Below are 19,081 nucleotides of genomic sequence, written 5' to 3'. Positions count from 1 at the left end.
TATTTTATCAATAATCAAAATTATTTCGTGCTGTGATCGGCCAGGTGGTAACCTTTATTACTGTGAAAACTAATACATTATGATCGGTGTATTCTAATTTCTGGTGACTATTAATAAGTAATGGAATTCCTCAGAAGAATTCAGTAATGGGACTAGTAGATTAGTAGATTCCTTCGTTGGTACTTTTTGCAAACTTGTAGGGGGAAGAAGAGAAACGTTCTCTCTTCTTCCCCCTACAAGTTTGCAAGTTTTTTCACAAGGAAATAACGCAAAATAGCAAGAAATATTGATAATAACAATAACCAGATTGGAGAAATAAACCAATATAACCGTTTACATTACCATTTTTATAACCATTTATATTTATTTTATAAATATAATCTAACCAAAATTAACCTACGCTCGTTAAGCTTGACTAATTAACAGTAATGTTTTGAGTATTTAAATAATCAAATCATATTTACTGTTAATTAGTCGAGGTTAACGAGCTCAGGTTAAGTTTGGCTAGATTACATTTATAATTTATATCTATAATTATAAGCGTTAATGCATTTTTAATATGTAAAATATGTTAATATAGAGAATACTTAAAATGACCGCTATAAAACAGCATGTTAGTGTGTTATCGGGTTATTTCTCCAACCTGGTTATTGTTAATATCAATAATTCCTGCTATTTTTAATTATTTTCATATGACAACTTTGCAAACTGTTGGGGAGGATAAACGAAAAAGTACCTCCTCATCATGTAATTCACTTGAATGAATACGTATTGTGACTTTAAAACAGTTTTCTCTCATTAATAAAAAAAAAAGTCGGAAGATGAAAATTAGGATATGCGAAAATTTATTTGCTATTTGTTTATTTTCAACAGCATCACGTGAGAACCAAATGACCGACTGCTTTCAAATTTTCAGGATACATTCGTGTTATCCGAGGTAAGGTTTTAAGTCGTAGATCGAGGCCCACCCTCTAGGAGTGACGTTGTAAATTAAAAATATTCACTAAAGGAACAAAAAATGAAGCCTTTTACTTCATTATATTACTGTCACCATGGAAACAGAAATATAATGAAGTATAATGACTAACTTTTTTTTCTTTAATGAATATTTGCAAAATATTTAATATTCTCACAACCGTAAGGAACGCGTCGGGAGTCCAGGGAGCGAGGCGAAGCAAACCCTGACCGGCTAGTATGTATGTGTGTATATAAATGTTTTATATACACATATATAAAACAGATAACTGATGACACAAGGATACAGTAAATATGGTAAAGTTAAAAGATTAGCACAGAAAAGATAGGAATCATCAAACCAGTGAACTGTAAATTAAAAAAAAAAAAAATCGAACGTACCAAAAAATTCTCCGCTCACCATAAAACACATAATTCAATAAATAAAAATAATCTCAATATTCTATTCCAAAAAGCGCGGTCACAGAAGAAAAACTAATTTATGATAAACAACCGGAGAATGTTGATAACGAAATTAATAGTTAAAATAATGAAATTCATAATTTCCTAATTTTATTGAATTAACTTAAAATAATAATATTCTTGGCGATTTAAAAAAATTATAAAGATTATCAAAAATCGATTATAGAAGTCCATGACATTTAGTCTATAGATATAGCGAAGGTAATAAGAATCTTGACTGCCTTTTATCTTAATTTCGTAACCGTAACTTATTCGATGTTATTAGAACCGTAAAAATAATAAATTCCGCCCTCAATTACATGACCACCCAATTTATTAAGATTATCGAACAATCTACTTTTATATAGGTATACATTACAAGTATAAAAGCGTGCCATGTGCCGCGTGCCACTAACAAACAGACTTGTGTAATACGAGACTAAGCCGACCGACGCAGCGAGAAAACAGCCGGACCGACATTAAATATTATTACAAGTTTCTCTACCGTTCCAGTTTGTTCATAATTAACTACGATAATATTATCTAACACTTAAACTACATTACCTTATCAGTGGACACCGAGCTATTGTATATATACGTAAAAGGGTAATTAAATACACTTACTAAACTGCTAGGTTCCTATTTCTTAATCTAGTCTCATAATTGTTCCAAAATAACCATAACCGTTCAAGGAAGTGAACTTAATTAAATCTTACGCATTGTACGAGCAAACTAATCGCTAATCTCCTAACAAACAAATACACACTCACACACCAGAGGCATTACACAGTGATTAATGTGGAATATATTACTTAATTATACCCAAATCTTATCCCTAATTAATTAATTAATTAATTTTTAAATTAGATTGAAATTTAAAAATCCAAAAAAGAAAGGAATAATCTAACCATTTTTTTAAGTTTACATTTTACATTTTCTTTTAATTTTATAATTTTTTAATTTATTACAAAGCAATCATATTGTATTATATAAAGGACAATAAAAATGTTTCTATTAATAAAAAAAAAAAATATTACGAATAAGTTAACTATCCGCACAGTTTTGTTGAAGGGTGTTAAGCCGACTTGAAGAAAAAATGGGTGCGGTTATCTTTAACAAGCACTCCTGTCATGCAAGCAGTTTTAGAGGTAAATTAAAGTGCCCTTATTTTTCAAACAATTTTGAATATGAAATAAATAAGCATCCTATGAGAAATACCTGGTACATTGCATTCTATTGGTTCCCTGTAATTATTGTTAGTTGTAATAACTTTACAAGTCTCATCTTCCAGCTTTCTGGTAACTGGACCATAACAGAAACTATATATAATTTTGTTTTTTTTTTGTTTTTTAGTTTTAGCTGAAATTTACTGTAAGTAAATTTCTTCTGAGAATTTTCTTATGCAACGTTATGTAATTGTGTTCTTATGCATATGATCCAGTGACGGAGGGCATTACTTACACTGTTTGTTTAAGCAATAAACAATTTGCCCAGTCGACCTGTGTTTGAAATAAAATAAGAATACATATATATGTTGTGGTTTTTGTAAATGTAAGGGTAGAAAGAGCTTTCTAAAGATATACAACACCTTAAGTAAACACTTAATTTCAATCAAAGTGTATTTCAAAAAAATAATAATTTCACGAAACCCCCTAACCTTTAAAGACATATAAGCTAATCATACCGTACTTAACAACATATATAGCAATAAAATTTTAAAAAAGAAAGAAAATTAGATAGAAGATAAAATACTTTAGGTTAAAATGATTATAGGCAGTAATAAATGTCTGGCAAGTTAGTTAGTTACACAAGTAAAGTAACTGTACATATAAAGCTAATTGAAAACTGCGGTAAAATACGACGGCTTTTTAATAGCAATACGTAAGTCATTAACCCAAGTTAACGGTAAGTTTTTTTCCTTAAGAAACAAAACGGAAAAGGGTAATGAAGACGTGTTTCCGGTTCACAGCTCCTTCCTAAAAAGTAAAGTAATTGTTTTTTTTCTTTCTCAGTTTTAATCAGAAAGATAATAATCATACATCACGAAAACTTAAACGATTTAATTTATCATGATTTAAAGAATATAAGAACCTGTAAAAAAAATCCGGACAGCACTCATTGTCATCAATTTGTTGACAGATCTGTACTGCAGCAAGCTCTTACACCATATCCGAATCAATTTTATTCTATTTCCCGTTAAACCTGTAAATTCCTGATAGATCCCACTTCCTTGTAATTGTCAATATAATTTTAATTCTTTCTCTGTCATTTTTTCTTTGAATATTCTATTGACTTCTATTTTTTATAATAAAGGATATATATAAATAAATAAAAACATAAAAGAAAACATAATAAATAGTAAATACTGACCAATAAATAAGAAATAATTACAAAACCCTATAAAATATGTATTTCTAACACTGTTTACAGAATAAAAATGAATAATACAAACGACTTCTGTGGTTTTAGACAATTCAAATCCAGAATCGACTAAATAAAATCAGCTTAAAAATATTTTAAATCACTGAAATTTCCAACTTAGATTAACCATCCTTATACAGGACTGGATAAGATAAAGATTTATCACACCGATAAAGAAAGTTAAAGTGAACCGATCAAATAAGATATTCCGTTATGAATTGAATAAAAATTTAAGGAAGTGATAAACCGTTTAATATTCTTGCAGGAATAAATGTTTTACAGAATAAATTGAAATAGACAATGTATCTACGATTAAGGATGCTAAGGAGTGAATAGTAAACATGTAAAAATGTAAACATGTACATGCAGATAAAATAATGTTACTTTACATTTTACGGGACATATATTTCAAGTCTATTCGGTTTGATCACTTGACAGAATAATAATCATTAATCAGACAATAATAATATATTAATATATTCTGTAGCATAACTTTTTATTTTTATTTACTTTTTTAAGTACCTCTTTTAACAGGTTTGTTGATTATTTCTTTTCTATACGGCAAAGATTAAAATAGAACTGTTCGATAAGTTAACCTTTTGTTAAAAACGAAACGGTGTAAAAACAAAACGAGGAAAAATAAAAGTCTTTCGTTAAAACTGAAAACAGAGAAAATGTTTTACTATTATTTTAAGATAGAAGGATCGACTTGTTTAAAGATTTAAAGGAGAAACAAATGGATGAAACCGAAGAATAAAAATAAAACCCATTTCTGAGAAACGAAATTAAAGAGCGTGAAATAGAAGATAAATAAAACAAATTTAGTGATAAGAATCTAGATGGGGGCAAAAACCTTATAATGATGATATAATTATCTGATTAATTTATCGATCGATAATCGTCAGACACGATCTGAATCGTAATAGAAGTGGGCTCTAATTAATTGCTGGCTACAACCCTACCTTTGTTCTATAACACCTTCTTCTTACTGCTACAGGATTTTACAGTAATCAATCCGACTAGCATTTGAATAACCGAATGCTTTTAGGAATAAGATTAATTCACGGTGGATTAAACTGATCGAAGTTAACAATTTTTTATCTACCATCCTTATAGAATATACGATATATAACATCGACGAAAAAAATAATAAATATTAATGAAATAATAATTTCTTTGGAAATAACTAATTAACATAAAATAATTGAAAAATTAATGAAATTATTTTGTAAATAACAAATCAGATTACACTGTTACTAATCGTAGACAGTCCGGGAAAAAAGAGAGAGAGTGTGAGAGAGACTTAGGTTTGTGTTTGAGCGCGTGCGTGCGTGCGTGCGTGCGTGTAATATCACACATACTTTTGCAGGTTTAGTGTCCGCAATTGGCCGGGTGTTGAACTCACTGACAAGCATTTTCTACAAAATAAAACAAACAAGTAACGTATTCGTTGTAAGTGCATTATACATGTAAAAGGTACCACTAAAAGGACACGCCCTCCCCCACACCCACAAATGTATATTGCAACACTGAACATTGATAACGTTAATAAAATTCTCTGTATATACATATATTTATTTTACATTTCTAACCACCCTTCGGCCTGCAAGTCATTCATATCTAACGTTTACGATTATTTATAATCGACGAGCTCCGTTTTAAATTAATACAAGAGCAGTACTATACATATAGACCTACGTATTTCTGTTAAGTTATTCTCGAATCGGATGTGAAACATAAGCATGTGTTCTAATAAATCTCAGCCTACTACGGTATACAAAACAAATATATTCTTTTTTTAATATTTTAGGCCGTAGATCTCTTTCATATTTCTAAATATTTACATTTTTTTCTCTAGGCTAAACAAATCGAGTATTTTCAATATCCGCACTCCGTTTTCTTAGGTTTACTATTTTTTCTTCTCCCCTTATATAGACACTATCATCGACATTTATACTACTCACAAACTTCGTCACTAATAGATTCTCTAGTATATATTTACCTCATTTTAGCAACATGCTACGCCTATTTATATTTTTTGATGCCCTGTTTCACAAATCCTCCGATCAGTTTCACTTCTCAAGTAGCTTATCTTTTCTTCAATGTTTCTTATCCCAAATATGGTATCCGTAATTTTTCCCACATTTTTCCTTTCCCGGCTTTAGTGATATGTGCTCATATAGCAATAACGGCAAAGTATACAAATCAGATCAAAAAAAAAATTTTAAAGTTGGTCTTTTTGAAATTTTGTGCCATTTTTTAAATTGAAAAGAAATCTATTTAAATAAATCGTGAATGGTCTGCGAAGAGTTTTTTATTCCAATAAAAACATCCCACCTACAATATATTTTTTTGTGTCAGATAGACGTTTGTACGTATGTATGTGTTGGCCTGTATTTGGTCTTGAAACTCTGGACCCCGTTCCTCAACCTATCTTCAAACTCGGTAAGCAGGTAAGCTACTACCTTCAGGGAGAAAGAATGTATTAATTTTTTTCGAAAATTGGAAAAGGGGGTGTGTGTTTTGGCCGAAATAAAATTTCAAACCTTTACTGGGACACTTACAAAAAAATATTTCTTAAAACCGTTCATGGTTTTTTTATCAACATCGCAAGTTATAAAAAAAATTTAATACCACCCAAAGATAAATTAATATACACAAAAAATGACATATACGAGTTTTCTATACTCCTAGTTTTCTTCTTTTTTTTTAGCTATCTTTCTTCAGGAAAGGAGTTTATCGTTGTTTTTGTATCTACATTTTCTACATTAGTAAGCCTTCAAACCCCATTCCAGTGGTCTGTGGTAACAGAAAATATTCTTTAATTTTAAATTTAAATCCATCTCGCAAATTAACAATTACATTAAAAATCTAAAAATCTTATTTTTTTCAATCTTTATTCTTAAGTATTTTTTGAAAGAAAAAAGAATTAGCGTAACATTTTCACCCCCTTCCTAGAAAATTACAACTTTTGTTTATGTAGAATTATGGCTGTATCTTTGTAAAATTTTTTTTTTTTAGTTACACTTTTAAATATTGCATTATTTGTAATGTAAAAAAGAAATTTGACGAAGGGATTATCAAATCACACTCAATTTTTTTTTACAGAGCATTTTGATCTTTTTCGTAATTTTATCTAAATTTTCCATAATTAAGTCATTAATACTCACTTTAAAATTATTTGAAGTGTTTGAGATAAAAATCTGTCGGCAAATCTGTGAAAGTTACGCAACCCTTTTTCGATTTTTTTCTCACTGCGAAAGTAAAAGGAAAGGGTTGTCATATGGACCCAAAGCAAAGATTATGATGAATAAGTTTATTTATTTATTTTTTATTAACTCTTAATTTATTTTAATTAACTCAATTAATTTATTTTAATTAACTCAATTAATTTATTTTTTTTTAACTCTGAAGGGACGTTTCAGCAATATCCTCACTGAAAATTTTGAGAAAAAATTATATTATTTCATCTAATTTTAGTTGTTTTCAATAAAATATTTTATGTATTGTATTCGCTCTACAAGGCGAAAAGTTTTTGTACACCTAAGCGAAAACTTTTTGTACAAAAACAGATTTGATTACATATTGTATCCCGATTAGATATATAGCAGAATCAAACACCAAGGACTTATGATCCTCATAATTTTAGCTTAGATGCAATTTTAAGGATCTCTTCACTTTCCGACGGAGGGATCAAGGATAAAAAAAAATGACGTTTTTCAATACCTACTTACAAAGGATAAGAGAAAAAACTTCGTGCAGAAAAAAAGACCCAGAATGAAGCAACATTTTAAATTTTAATTAAAGTGCGACCTCCATTTAATAAAGAGCCATCTGAGAACAGAATCGAACTTCCTTAGAGAAAACCTTCGGTTGTCTACAAAATTTTATGACCGGTGATAGTATTCGACGTCGGCGCCAATTTTACAAAACTGAGGACATTAATGTTCGTATTTGATAGAACATTATTCTATGACCTACCTACTTCACCAGAAATAGTTTTTTTTTTTTGGAAATATTTATTAAAATTTATTACGCTCCAGAAATTAGCCAATACTGATTTACAATAAAAATATTTAATGAACTATAAAAAATTAAATGAATAACTTCAAAAATTTTAATCTATAACGTTGATTTGCTTTTATTATATAGAGTACTAAATTAATGAAAACAAATATTAGAATGTTAAAATAAATTTGATAGATTTATTTTGATAAATAAACAATTTTTTTTAAAATTAAAAGCAAATTATTAAACATATTAAAATACACTGTAATATGGCTAGAGTAATTTTAAAAGAAGATCAAAAAATAAATAATTCCTCTAGTTATCAGAGGATAGTTAGACAACTGCCTTAAACCAGATCAGAATAAGCAAAAAAAATTGGAACATTAACCTTACATAATTAAAATATTTAAAAAGATAATTCATTAAATTAGAACTTTAAATCAAAATCATAAAAGAAAGAATAAAGAAACCATTAATGGTCGATGCACTTTTAATTTAAAAAATAAAAAGAAAAACCTTATAGTATTCTGGCCATTGTACAACCGTTAGGTAAAGAAATGCAAAATATTCGGCCTTGTCTCCAAATCAAGGATAACTAGTCTATAGATCTACAATAGGTCTACCAAGTCTGCATTTTTATATTCAGTAAAATGTATTATGAATGTGGAATGTGTACGTATATGTATACACACACAGCATTAACGTATTATTAATTGAACATAGTACAAGTAAAAGGAAAAAAAAGTAATTTCCATTTTATGTAAATTTTACAATTACTTACATGAAAAAAACCTTAATGAATAAAAATAATTAAATAAGTCTTTAACTAGAAATTGATTACGTAATCTAGGCAAAATATTTCAACTTGCCTTGGAAATATTTTATATTTCAGATAACGTTTCTAATATTATCTTTAGTTTAATTTAAAAATAAAAAAATCAATAAATAAATTATGTATAGTAATAATTAAAAAACACCTTCTGCATCAACTTTATAGATTCTAAAATAGGTCACAGGAAAAAGATGAACAGTAATCTTTAAAAGATCTTGAAATTTCTATAAAATATAAAGGAAAAGCTGAAGAAAATTATCTTGTTTTTGACTGCCTTTAATCTTTTCTTATATGAAATGCATAAAAGAAAATCTAAAATTATTCCCTCTATTTTTTATCGTCTTCATTTCATTTGAGCGTTTTTAAATCTACCACTTTTGGTTATCACTCACTTTTCAAGTAATAACAATTTCAGCTAGGAATGAATGGTTAATATCAAAAAATATTTTTAAATAAAACGTTTATTTTTTCAAAAGCTGAATTAGAAAGTGCGTAGGGTTATTAAAAGTAATATAACACGGGCAAAATGGTATCTAGGAACAAAAAATTATTTTATAACTGCAACAAAGAGCAATGTACTGTCCTAACCGCTTAGATTACAAGATTATAGTCTTGTAATCTTTTAACTGATATTATAGATTTCTGCTCATAAGAAAAGAGCCAGATAATCAATCTCTTTTAAAAGTTATTGTACATCTCCTACAATGTGCTACGAAATAATTAATATCAACTTTTTATTTACACATATCATTTCATCCGCTCAAAAACAACTGACATTTCTACATAAATTTTCATATTCAGCTTATCAAAATGAACATATTAGTTTTTTTATTAAAAAAAATATATATATAAATAAAAAAAATAACTATTCTTGACTGTAAATAGTAATAAGTATCCGAGAAGTTACAGACTTTTTTCTCAAAAAAAGCGCCCGAGCTGAAAAAAAAATTAATGAGAAAAAGATTATTTATTATGTACTTAATAGGAAGACGTATTATTTGTTTTTTTGCGCGTTTTATGGAGACGTAAAAACCAAGAAAGATAAAAATAATTAGAATTAAGTATTTTTTAAGTTGTTTTACACAAAAATTCAGAAATAGAATTCATTTGTAAACAGAAAATATCTGGAAAATAAAATTAGACGCGTCAATTCTTTACCCGCATGACTTAAAAATCATAAACAAAGATACAACGCGACTAGTATAAATAAAGTGTACCAGATGATTCCGGCATCACATTACTGATGTAAGAGAAATGTTAAAAAATTAGAACCGTTGGAGACAAAAAGTAAATGTGAGATTAAAATGTCGGCTTGAATTTCAATTCCCTAAACGTTACATTAACTTATACGTCCTACAGAGTTATTTAGAATATAACAAAATTTCTTTATTCCATTAGTATATGTAAATAACTTTTATAAAGCTCAATGTAACCATATTTTTGAGTCGGATACTACTTAAGAGTTTCTTTAAAAGATTTATTTATCTTGGAACATACATATAAATCAATTACATTAATTATCGTTAAACAATTACGTTAATTGTCGAAAACGACTATTTGTTCCACATTTTAATATAATACAACTGTTATACTTTTATAAATTTATTAAGATTTATCTTAATTCAGAAGTATGGATTTTATGATGCTGCGCAAGGCTTATTTGGATTGTACACCTAATTACAGCGAAATAACTATGGAGATCAACAAAATGAATCCCAAAGGTAGTTATGACGCTGGCGCTACGCAACTGGCTATGTAATAAGCTTTATATAACAACAAATGAAAATACTCCTTTTTTTATTTTATTAATTTTTTTTTTAATATACCTTAATCTTTTTTAATTGTAGGTTTAATATAACTTCATCTTTAATAAATAGTGTAGTAGATTGCATCCTGCCAGTAGAAAATAATCATACTAATACATCAATCTGAAAGTTTGTTAATAAATCACATAAAAATTACAGCACCGATTTCGATAAATCTTTTTTTAATTTCTATCTTTTTATAGGGAAATATATAACTAACAAAAACCCTGCAAACTGAACTTTAAGCAGCATCCAAAACTGTCAAACACATTAACATCGGAGAGTTCATGCTACATCACAAATACACGTGCGACGCCGCGAGTAGCCGTTAGTTATTTATAAAAATTATTTAGTTTCTTTATGAGTAATACTTTTGCAGAGATCTCTTTTTCGTAGTTTAATTTTAATTTTAAGTTAATTTTAAAATCACTGAGCGGTAATAAATATGTTTACCGACTCGGTCACTGATGTAAAATGAAAATTTTCATTTATAAGAATTAATCTTTATAAACTTTATCTTTTATTTTTTCAGGCTTAACAAACGCACAGTTCAAATGTCCAGAAAAGAACGGTTACTTCCCAGATCCGATACAATGCGACCTCTACTATCACTGTTCAAGAGGTGTTTCTGAAGAGAAATTATGTCCCGACGGACTATTATTCGACGATACGAATCCAAGTCACGAAAGATGTGATACATCAGTCAACGTAGAATGTGGAGATAGAACAGAACTTCGTAAGTAATAAATGAATAAAAAGCTGTACGTATACACGAAATGTATTTTAACCGATAAATTATTAGAAGATTTAACAAATAAATAATGTAGGGGAAACATTAATATTCAAAATAAGTTTCAGTGTTTTTATTTGAAATCGAAGATATGTACTTTATTCAACACGTCTAGACGTTCTTTAGTCCACAAAAAGAAACATGGAAGGTTTAAATTCCCAAATTTTCAACTTTTGAAACCGTTATATCACATTCTTGTAACGCAAAATAATTTAAATTGATCATTTAACATTAAACTACAACGCATAACGTTAAAAATATTGTTTTCCGGTTTTCACCATAGCTTTAGAACGTTTTTAAATGGAATCATTAATATATTAGAAGAATATATATATTTTTATTGAATTCATAAATTTTCGAAATCATGATTTTGTTACTCATGAACGGCAAGAAACTTATCGATTTTTATGCTTTCTTAAAAAATATGAAGTTATGTTTCTGGACTGTATAGTTGTACACGGACGACTGCTTAATGGTTGGATCTATTCTGATGTTAATTTTTAATAACACCAGATTAATTATAATGATAACTCGCTCTATACTGTCAGTTCAACGACCCGTCATTATCATATAGATTTAAAAAAGATATCGAAATTACAGTAAAATTTTAAATCTACTCTTGAATATTAATGAGGATAAAATATTTTTCATGTCCGGTGTGCCATAAATTTGAGATAACAATACGGTTGGCCAACCATAATTATCTTACGTCTAGATGAAGAACATAAAATGATTAAATAAGAAAAAAAAAATATATATATATATATATATATTTCGACTAAATCAATCGTAGAAAAAAAATCAAATAAGTAATTAATTTCTAACAGATCTAAGTTATTTTAATACAAAGTATTAATATACTTAATGAATGGTGGAAATAATATTAATACAAAGTACATTACTCATCATCGATCAGATGATGTAAATCGATACCACCACAATGATTAAAACAATCAATAATCATCTACTGGAGAATATCATGTAATGCTGAAGGCGCCTGATTCGAATCGAATAAAAATATTATTCAGTGATAGTATAACTATACTTGATACCATGTAGCAAGTGTCTTTTGAATCGATGTAATTCATTTATTACGGTATTAATTTAAATCATATATTTATAATTATTGATACAATTAAATGCTCTACAAGTTTTAATAATAAAATTTACTCATGTATTAGTCATTTAACAAAGTTACTGTACTTTAAACCCAAAAAAAACTTGTTTTTCATCACCGAATTTTTCTGTGGGGATAAAATGAAAAGAAAAGCATTTGCTAGATATCGGTATTTCACGATAATAAGTTTAATCGTGAAAAAAATTCAACCGATATTCCCTGCGATACTGAAACATAAAACAGGCCGAGGTTAAAAATAAACATTAATTTAAATTTTACGACTTAAATAACACAAGCACCAAAGGTAACAGTCAATCGTTTTAAAATTAACAATAAATCATGTATCATGCGATCAGTCGCGGTTATAAATTACTCTTTCGAAGAATGTTTATTTTTGTTACTAAAAGAGACGTATTTCATAATCGTATTGTAACTATTTATTTCATCGATCGCTTATTAAAAATAGTTAACTGTACTATCCCACTGTTTAGTTTAAAAGTAGATCGCATAAACAATGCGGTGAGAGGATGTATACTGTTCTGTTTTATCCTAACAAAAGAAGCGGCAAATTTATCGTGAACATAACTTCATAACAGAGCAGTTTCGTTATGAAACGTTGGTCACGTAACGATTCTACCCCCGTTCGCACTGATTTTCTCTTACAATTAAATTGAAACACTTATTTTTAATCTGTTTATCAATAATTCTGTATTATTTATGAGTATATTTGTTGAGATGTCCATACGCCGTCTTATGTGTTGGAAATTTGATAAATTGCAGTCTTTATCGTTATTCCTCGACCCAGACGAGTAATTAAAAATCATGAGTAGCCTAAGATAAATGAAATAACTATTATTTATCTACGTTGAATTATCTTTATTTACAGTAAAGCAATCCTTTGGCAAGACATCCTTTTGGTTAATGATGTTCAAGTATCGTTATAACACATTCTTAGAACGATTTATTCAACTCAAAAATAGCTCTTCACAGCATCGATCGTTTTACTGCCGTCCGAAAATTTCTTTCTTACTAGCAATTTCTTTGGATTGGAAAATCAGATGAAAATTGTAGGAAACCAAATCCAGTGAATAGGGACTTTGTAGTAACAATTCAAACTTAATTCGGTCATTTCCTGAAATTTAAACCCACGTATTTTCTTGAAGTAATTTTTTCTTGACCGATTGCGATCTGGTTTGCTCGAGTCGACGTTGTAATAAAGTAGTTTGATCTCATCGCTGACGTTTTTTTTATATTAAAATAGTTGAGATGAAAATTTGCCCTAGCATTCCCCAAAAAAGGTACCCTTGGGCCTTTCTAACAGATCTTTGCCGCCTTTTTCATCTGTTAACAAAATTACTTGAAATAAAATACAGTGATGTATGTAAAATGAACATCTAAATTAAAACACGACTACAGTAATACGAGCTCCATACAAGGAATACTAGAAAAAACGAGGAGTGAATTATTTTCCAATTGTCCCGATTCCAATTGTTTACAGATTCCAATATAGGGTTGTACATCAACATACTCCACCGAAATGAGGACGACACTTATCCCAAACGTGATCTCGCTTTGATTACCACAAAAACGTAACTTTCTGTATAGTAGACATAATTACTCTAATAGAAAAGAAAACCTCTAGTTCCTCAGGTGCTTTACTCGGACCGGTAATGTAAAGCGACGCATTTCAAATGCATACTTTTTTGTTGTGAGATAATACGTTATATATAATATTTGAGCTCAGCCGAAGAAGTTCTAATAGTATTATACAGATTAGAAGGAAAAAGGATTTATAACAAAGAATGAATAATTTAACTTTAGTGATGAGAACGGATTCAATCAGCTGTATTTATTCGTACATCGAAGAGTACTATCATCGGCCACCTACATATTTCGTTATACAGTTCTTTTAAAATTCAAACTATAATATACTGATCTAGTTGACGCAGGCTGATAAATATTACCATTGTTATTTTTATTTTAGTAAAATAATATCGTTTACTCTTTTTCATAATTTCAATAATAGAGCAAGGATATTTGCGATTTTTAATCATTTATTTATTTAAGTGCTTCTAAAGAATGAATGATTTTTATATAATAATCGATATCACGATAATTATATAATAAATGCAAACCTACATAACTCTATTAATAGGGTTATCGATTGATTTTTAGTTTTTTTTCTTTTAGAATATAAACATACTTTACATCCTTAAAAAAAATGTTCCTTAAAATGTTCAACGTATTTTAATCTAGTTACCAAAAAGGCAAACAGCACTAAAAGATTATTTCAGATAAATTATAAACAGTTAATTCGTTTTGAAAACAATAATGAGTTTTATAGAATTATAAATTCGAACAATACTACACAATATCATATAAAATGATACAGTATTGTTCGAATTTATACTTCTTAGTATTTTCAAGTTCCATAATGCGCTTTTATGCACTTATTCGTGTAATATAGTGACAACATATTATAACTTGACGTCATATAGGGCATTATAATACTCTCTTACGTTCACTTTCCCTTGTATTCATAGATCACGAGTAAACGGCTCGTGGTATAACATACTTTTCTTACTTATTTTTAAAATATTAAAGAGTAATATTTAAAGCAAAGAATAATACAAAACAAAAATATTTAAATTTATATTAAGTTATTCAGTATAATGTTAAGTTACTCAGCAAGTTATTATCAGTATAATTTTTAAAAAACTTCTAATATGTTTCAGAGGAACCACAACCAACTAAAGGTTGCCCAAGGGCAAACGGATTTTTCAGACATTACGACCAAGGTGTATGCGATAAATTTATTAATTGTATCGATGGCGTACCGAATGAACTTCCATGCCCGCCAGGATTGATATACGACGATACTAAATCTACATGCGCATGGCCGACAGAATCAGTACGTAAAGACTGTACACAATCTAAGAAAGGTATATTTAATTGATATAAATTATATGTATTATTACAAATTAATGTATCTTAATTAAAAACAAACAGATTTAATCGAGATTAATTATAAATGCTATTTAATTAACTAACGTCTTATCTACAAATATCTCACAAGATCACAAGGAATTATATTTGAATAATTAAACAAAATAGGAAATATTTAGGAATCTAGCGCGATCTTTATGAAATATTTCTTAAATGTATTGAAAAACTGAGCGGTAACTCGCTTTTTTAGTTTATATCTTACGTACGTGAGGGGATTAACAGTATTCAGTATTCAGGGTTCCTGATGAATTCAGAACTTATTATTTTAAACGACGGATCAGGAAACTTTTTCAATGCCAGAGATGGATCGACGTCCTGTATAGATCTTGCACTTATAAGCGGATCGATAGCACCACGTCATAGCTTCCATGTCATAGACGATCTGCATGGAAGTGATCATTTCCCGGTGCAAATTGTAACTGATGTTACAAGAACAATATATCCCATCCCTAAAAGATGGTTATTTGAAAAGGCAGACTGGACGAGCTTCACAGCTAGAACGATACTCCCAGAAACAACTGGAGTTATCGGAGACGATGTCGACGCCATAACAAATGCAATAATTGAGTCGGCATCGAAATATATTCCCAAAACATCTGGGAAACTTACGAAGAAACCCGTTCCATGGTGGAACGATGAAATAAGTGAAGCTATAAAAAGAAAGAAAAGGGCGTATAACGCCTTTAAGAAGCGTCCTAGTATAGAAAATCTTGTTGCCTTTAAGAAATACAGGGCGTATGCAAAACGTCTTATGATAGCCTCGAAAAAACGATCCTGGCAGCAATACGTGTCATCCATTGACAAAACTACTACTGCATCAGATGTTTGGAGGAAAGTGAAGGCGATTTGTGGGCGTAATGATTTTGTTCCCATAACTAGCCTTCAAGATGAAGATGAAATAAAAGACACTCCATATGAAATTGCAGAGCTGTTATCCAATCACTTCGAAAAGGCCAGCAGAACGGCCAACTACGAAGAAGATTTTCGTACTAAAAAAGAACAACTTGAAGGTCTACTAAACTTCAGAACTGAGTATAATTACTCATATAATGTACCTTTTAAAATGGAAGAATTCGCGAAAGCGTTGGAAAAATCAGGTAACACAGCTGCTGGTCCGGATGAAATCCACTATAATATGATCAGGCAGCTGAATACCACTGCAAAGAGTAGATTATTAGAACTTTATTATAAAATATGGCGGGATGGAACGTACCCGCAGCAGTGGAAAAAAGCTCATGTTGTTCCCTTACCAAAGAAAAAGAAAAATTTAACAGACCCCAATAGCTATCGTCCTATTTCTTTGACGTGTGCTATGGGAAAAATATTGGAGAAAATGATTAATAATCGACTCGTCTGGGTTTTGGAAAAAGAAAACCTGATATCACCGTATCAAGCAGGTTTTCGGCAATACCATTCTACCACTGATCAAATGATCAGCTTAGAGAACGTTATATATAACAGCTTCATTAAAAGGAAACATTGTGTCGGAGTCTTCTTCGATCTTCAGAAGGCTTTCGATATGACCTGGCGTCATGGTATAATGCTCCAGATACATGTATGGGGCATTCGTGGCAACCTGCCAGTCTTACTGAGCAACTATATGAATGACCGTACTTTCCAAGTACGAGTCAGTAGCGAATATTCATCTGTAAGAAATTTGGAAAATGGCATACCACAAGGTTCGCCGTTGAGCGGTACCTTGTTTACCATTGCCATCAATAAATTGATATTAGCCATTCCAGCAGAAATCAGCAAAAGCGTCTATGTTGATGATCTGGCAATTGTGTATGCCAGCAACAAGACTGCTATGGTGAGGTACAAATTGCAACGAGCGATCAATGCTCTAAATGAAGTTGCAAAGAATAACGGATTCCAATTCTCACCAGAAAAAACGTGCTGTGTGCACTTTTGTAGGAAGAGAATTCCTCATCAAAGTCCTGCGTTGACAATTGATGATAATCCAATACAATATAAAGACAGCGTAAGATATTTATGACTAATATTGGATAAATCCCTTACATGGGGATTACATATACAGGACTTGAGTGATAGATGCAAAAGAGCCCTAAACATTATAAAATGTTTATCGAACTTAAATTGGGGCTCAGACAAAGAGACATTATTGAGATTGTATAAAGCATTGGTTCAATCTAAACTAGACTACGGATGTATCGTATATTCATCCGCTAGAAAGTAGCATTTAAAAAAGTTAGACGTAGTTCATAATAGCGGAATAAGATATGCAACAGGCGCTTTCCGCACAAGTCCGGCGGCTAGTCTGATCTCTGAAGCCGGAATAATGCCACTACATTATAGAAGAGAGATCCTCTTGTTAAGATATGCAGCAAATGTATGGGCTTTCCCTGCTCATATAAATAATAAATTATTTACGAATCATCCCATGGCTGCATTATACGAACGTCGTGCTACCTATTCCAGACCAGCCGGAATTAGGTACCACGAATTAAGAAATAAATATGAAACTGCCATTCCAGATACATTGGCAATTTCTACTAGAGAAATACCGCCATGGCTCTTGCCATGGCGGTAAATACAAGCTTGGATCTCTCTGAAGGAGAAATAAAAAAGAAACCAGCAGTGATCATCCAGCAGGAATTTTTGGCAACCGTCAGTAGCTACGAAGAACATATTAGAATTTATACTGACGGTTCTAAAACCGAACATGGTGTTGGATGCTCAATATATGTAAATGAAGAAGCCCACTTTTGGAAACTGCCAGATGTGGCCAGTGTCTACACGGCAGAACTCACTGCAATTCAGCAGGCTCTTCGCTACACTGAACACTATTGCGAAGAGAGAGTGCTAATATGTTCCGATTCATTAAGTGCACTTGTCGCAATTCGGAACAAGAACATTAAGGATGTCCTAATTGTAAACATCCTGTCCATTTTATACGTACTAAAACAACGAGAACAGCGATGCGTATTTGTATGGACTCCGGGGCATGCTGGTATTACAGGTAATGAAATCGCAGACGAAGCTGCCAGAAAGGCAACAGTCTGCGATGATTTGGATGCATTTCCTGTAAGAGTGGCAGATGTTAAAAACCGTCTAACAAACATAGTAAGAAACAAGTGGAACGCTGAATGGAGGAGTTTAAATACAAAATTAAACTCAGTAAAAACTTCTCCTTATAAATGGAAAAGCGACTTTAAGTTGACTCGCCGTGAACAAGTAGCTGTGACCAGACTTAGAATCGGTCACACGCGATTAACAAATTTATATTTGTTAACCGGCGAAGTGAGACCAATGTGCGGTGTTTGTAATAAAACACTCACAATCAAGCATCTAATAGAAGAGTGTACCATATATGAGGACCTCAGAAAGAGGTTCCGTCTTACAAATAATATTAGTGCTGATCTGGATAATGGAAATGAAGAAAATATAGTTGCATTTCTACACGCCAGTGAACTTCTTAAAAGTCTATAAAATGAAAGTTTAAAGCTGTGGTAAAAGATACTCTAAGCGGTAGTTTATATATATATATATATATATATATATAATATATATATATATAAAGAAAGAAATAAATGGTATTGATAAGTTTAATTTTAATTTCATGGTCTTTTGAGAACCTTATCTCAAATTTTAATATCGGGGCCCTTTACACCCCGTAAGTGTTTGTGATTGTCCTTGTCTTTTATGTCTTAAATGTTTTGTGTAGT

The 19,081-nt window shown here is 30.2% G+C and overlaps 1 protein-coding gene across 1 annotated transcript in view; it reads left to right on the top strand.

Moving 5' to 3' along the window:
* LOC142327460 (protein obstructor-E-like) overlaps window positions 1–19,081 on the top strand; it is a 52,877-nt gene that overhangs the window by 15,380 nt on the left and 18,416 nt on the right. The window contains exons 2-3 of the mRNA XM_075370552.1: window positions 11,015–11,218; window positions 15,125–15,331. Coding sequence (XP_075226667.1) covers window positions 11,015–11,218; window positions 15,125–15,331 — 411 coding nt within the window. The remainder of the gene's footprint in view (window positions 1–11,014; window positions 11,219–15,124; window positions 15,332–19,081) is intronic.

Source organism: Lycorma delicatula, chromosome 7 (assembly GCF_047948215.1).
Source record: "Lycorma delicatula isolate Av1 chromosome 7, ASM4794821v1, whole genome shotgun sequence".
NCBI lineage: Eukaryota > Metazoa > Arthropoda > Insecta > Hemiptera > Fulgoridae > Lycorma > Lycorma delicatula.
Note: the sequence above shows the minus strand (reverse complement) of the source record. Positions and strands in the feature narration are given on the sequence as shown.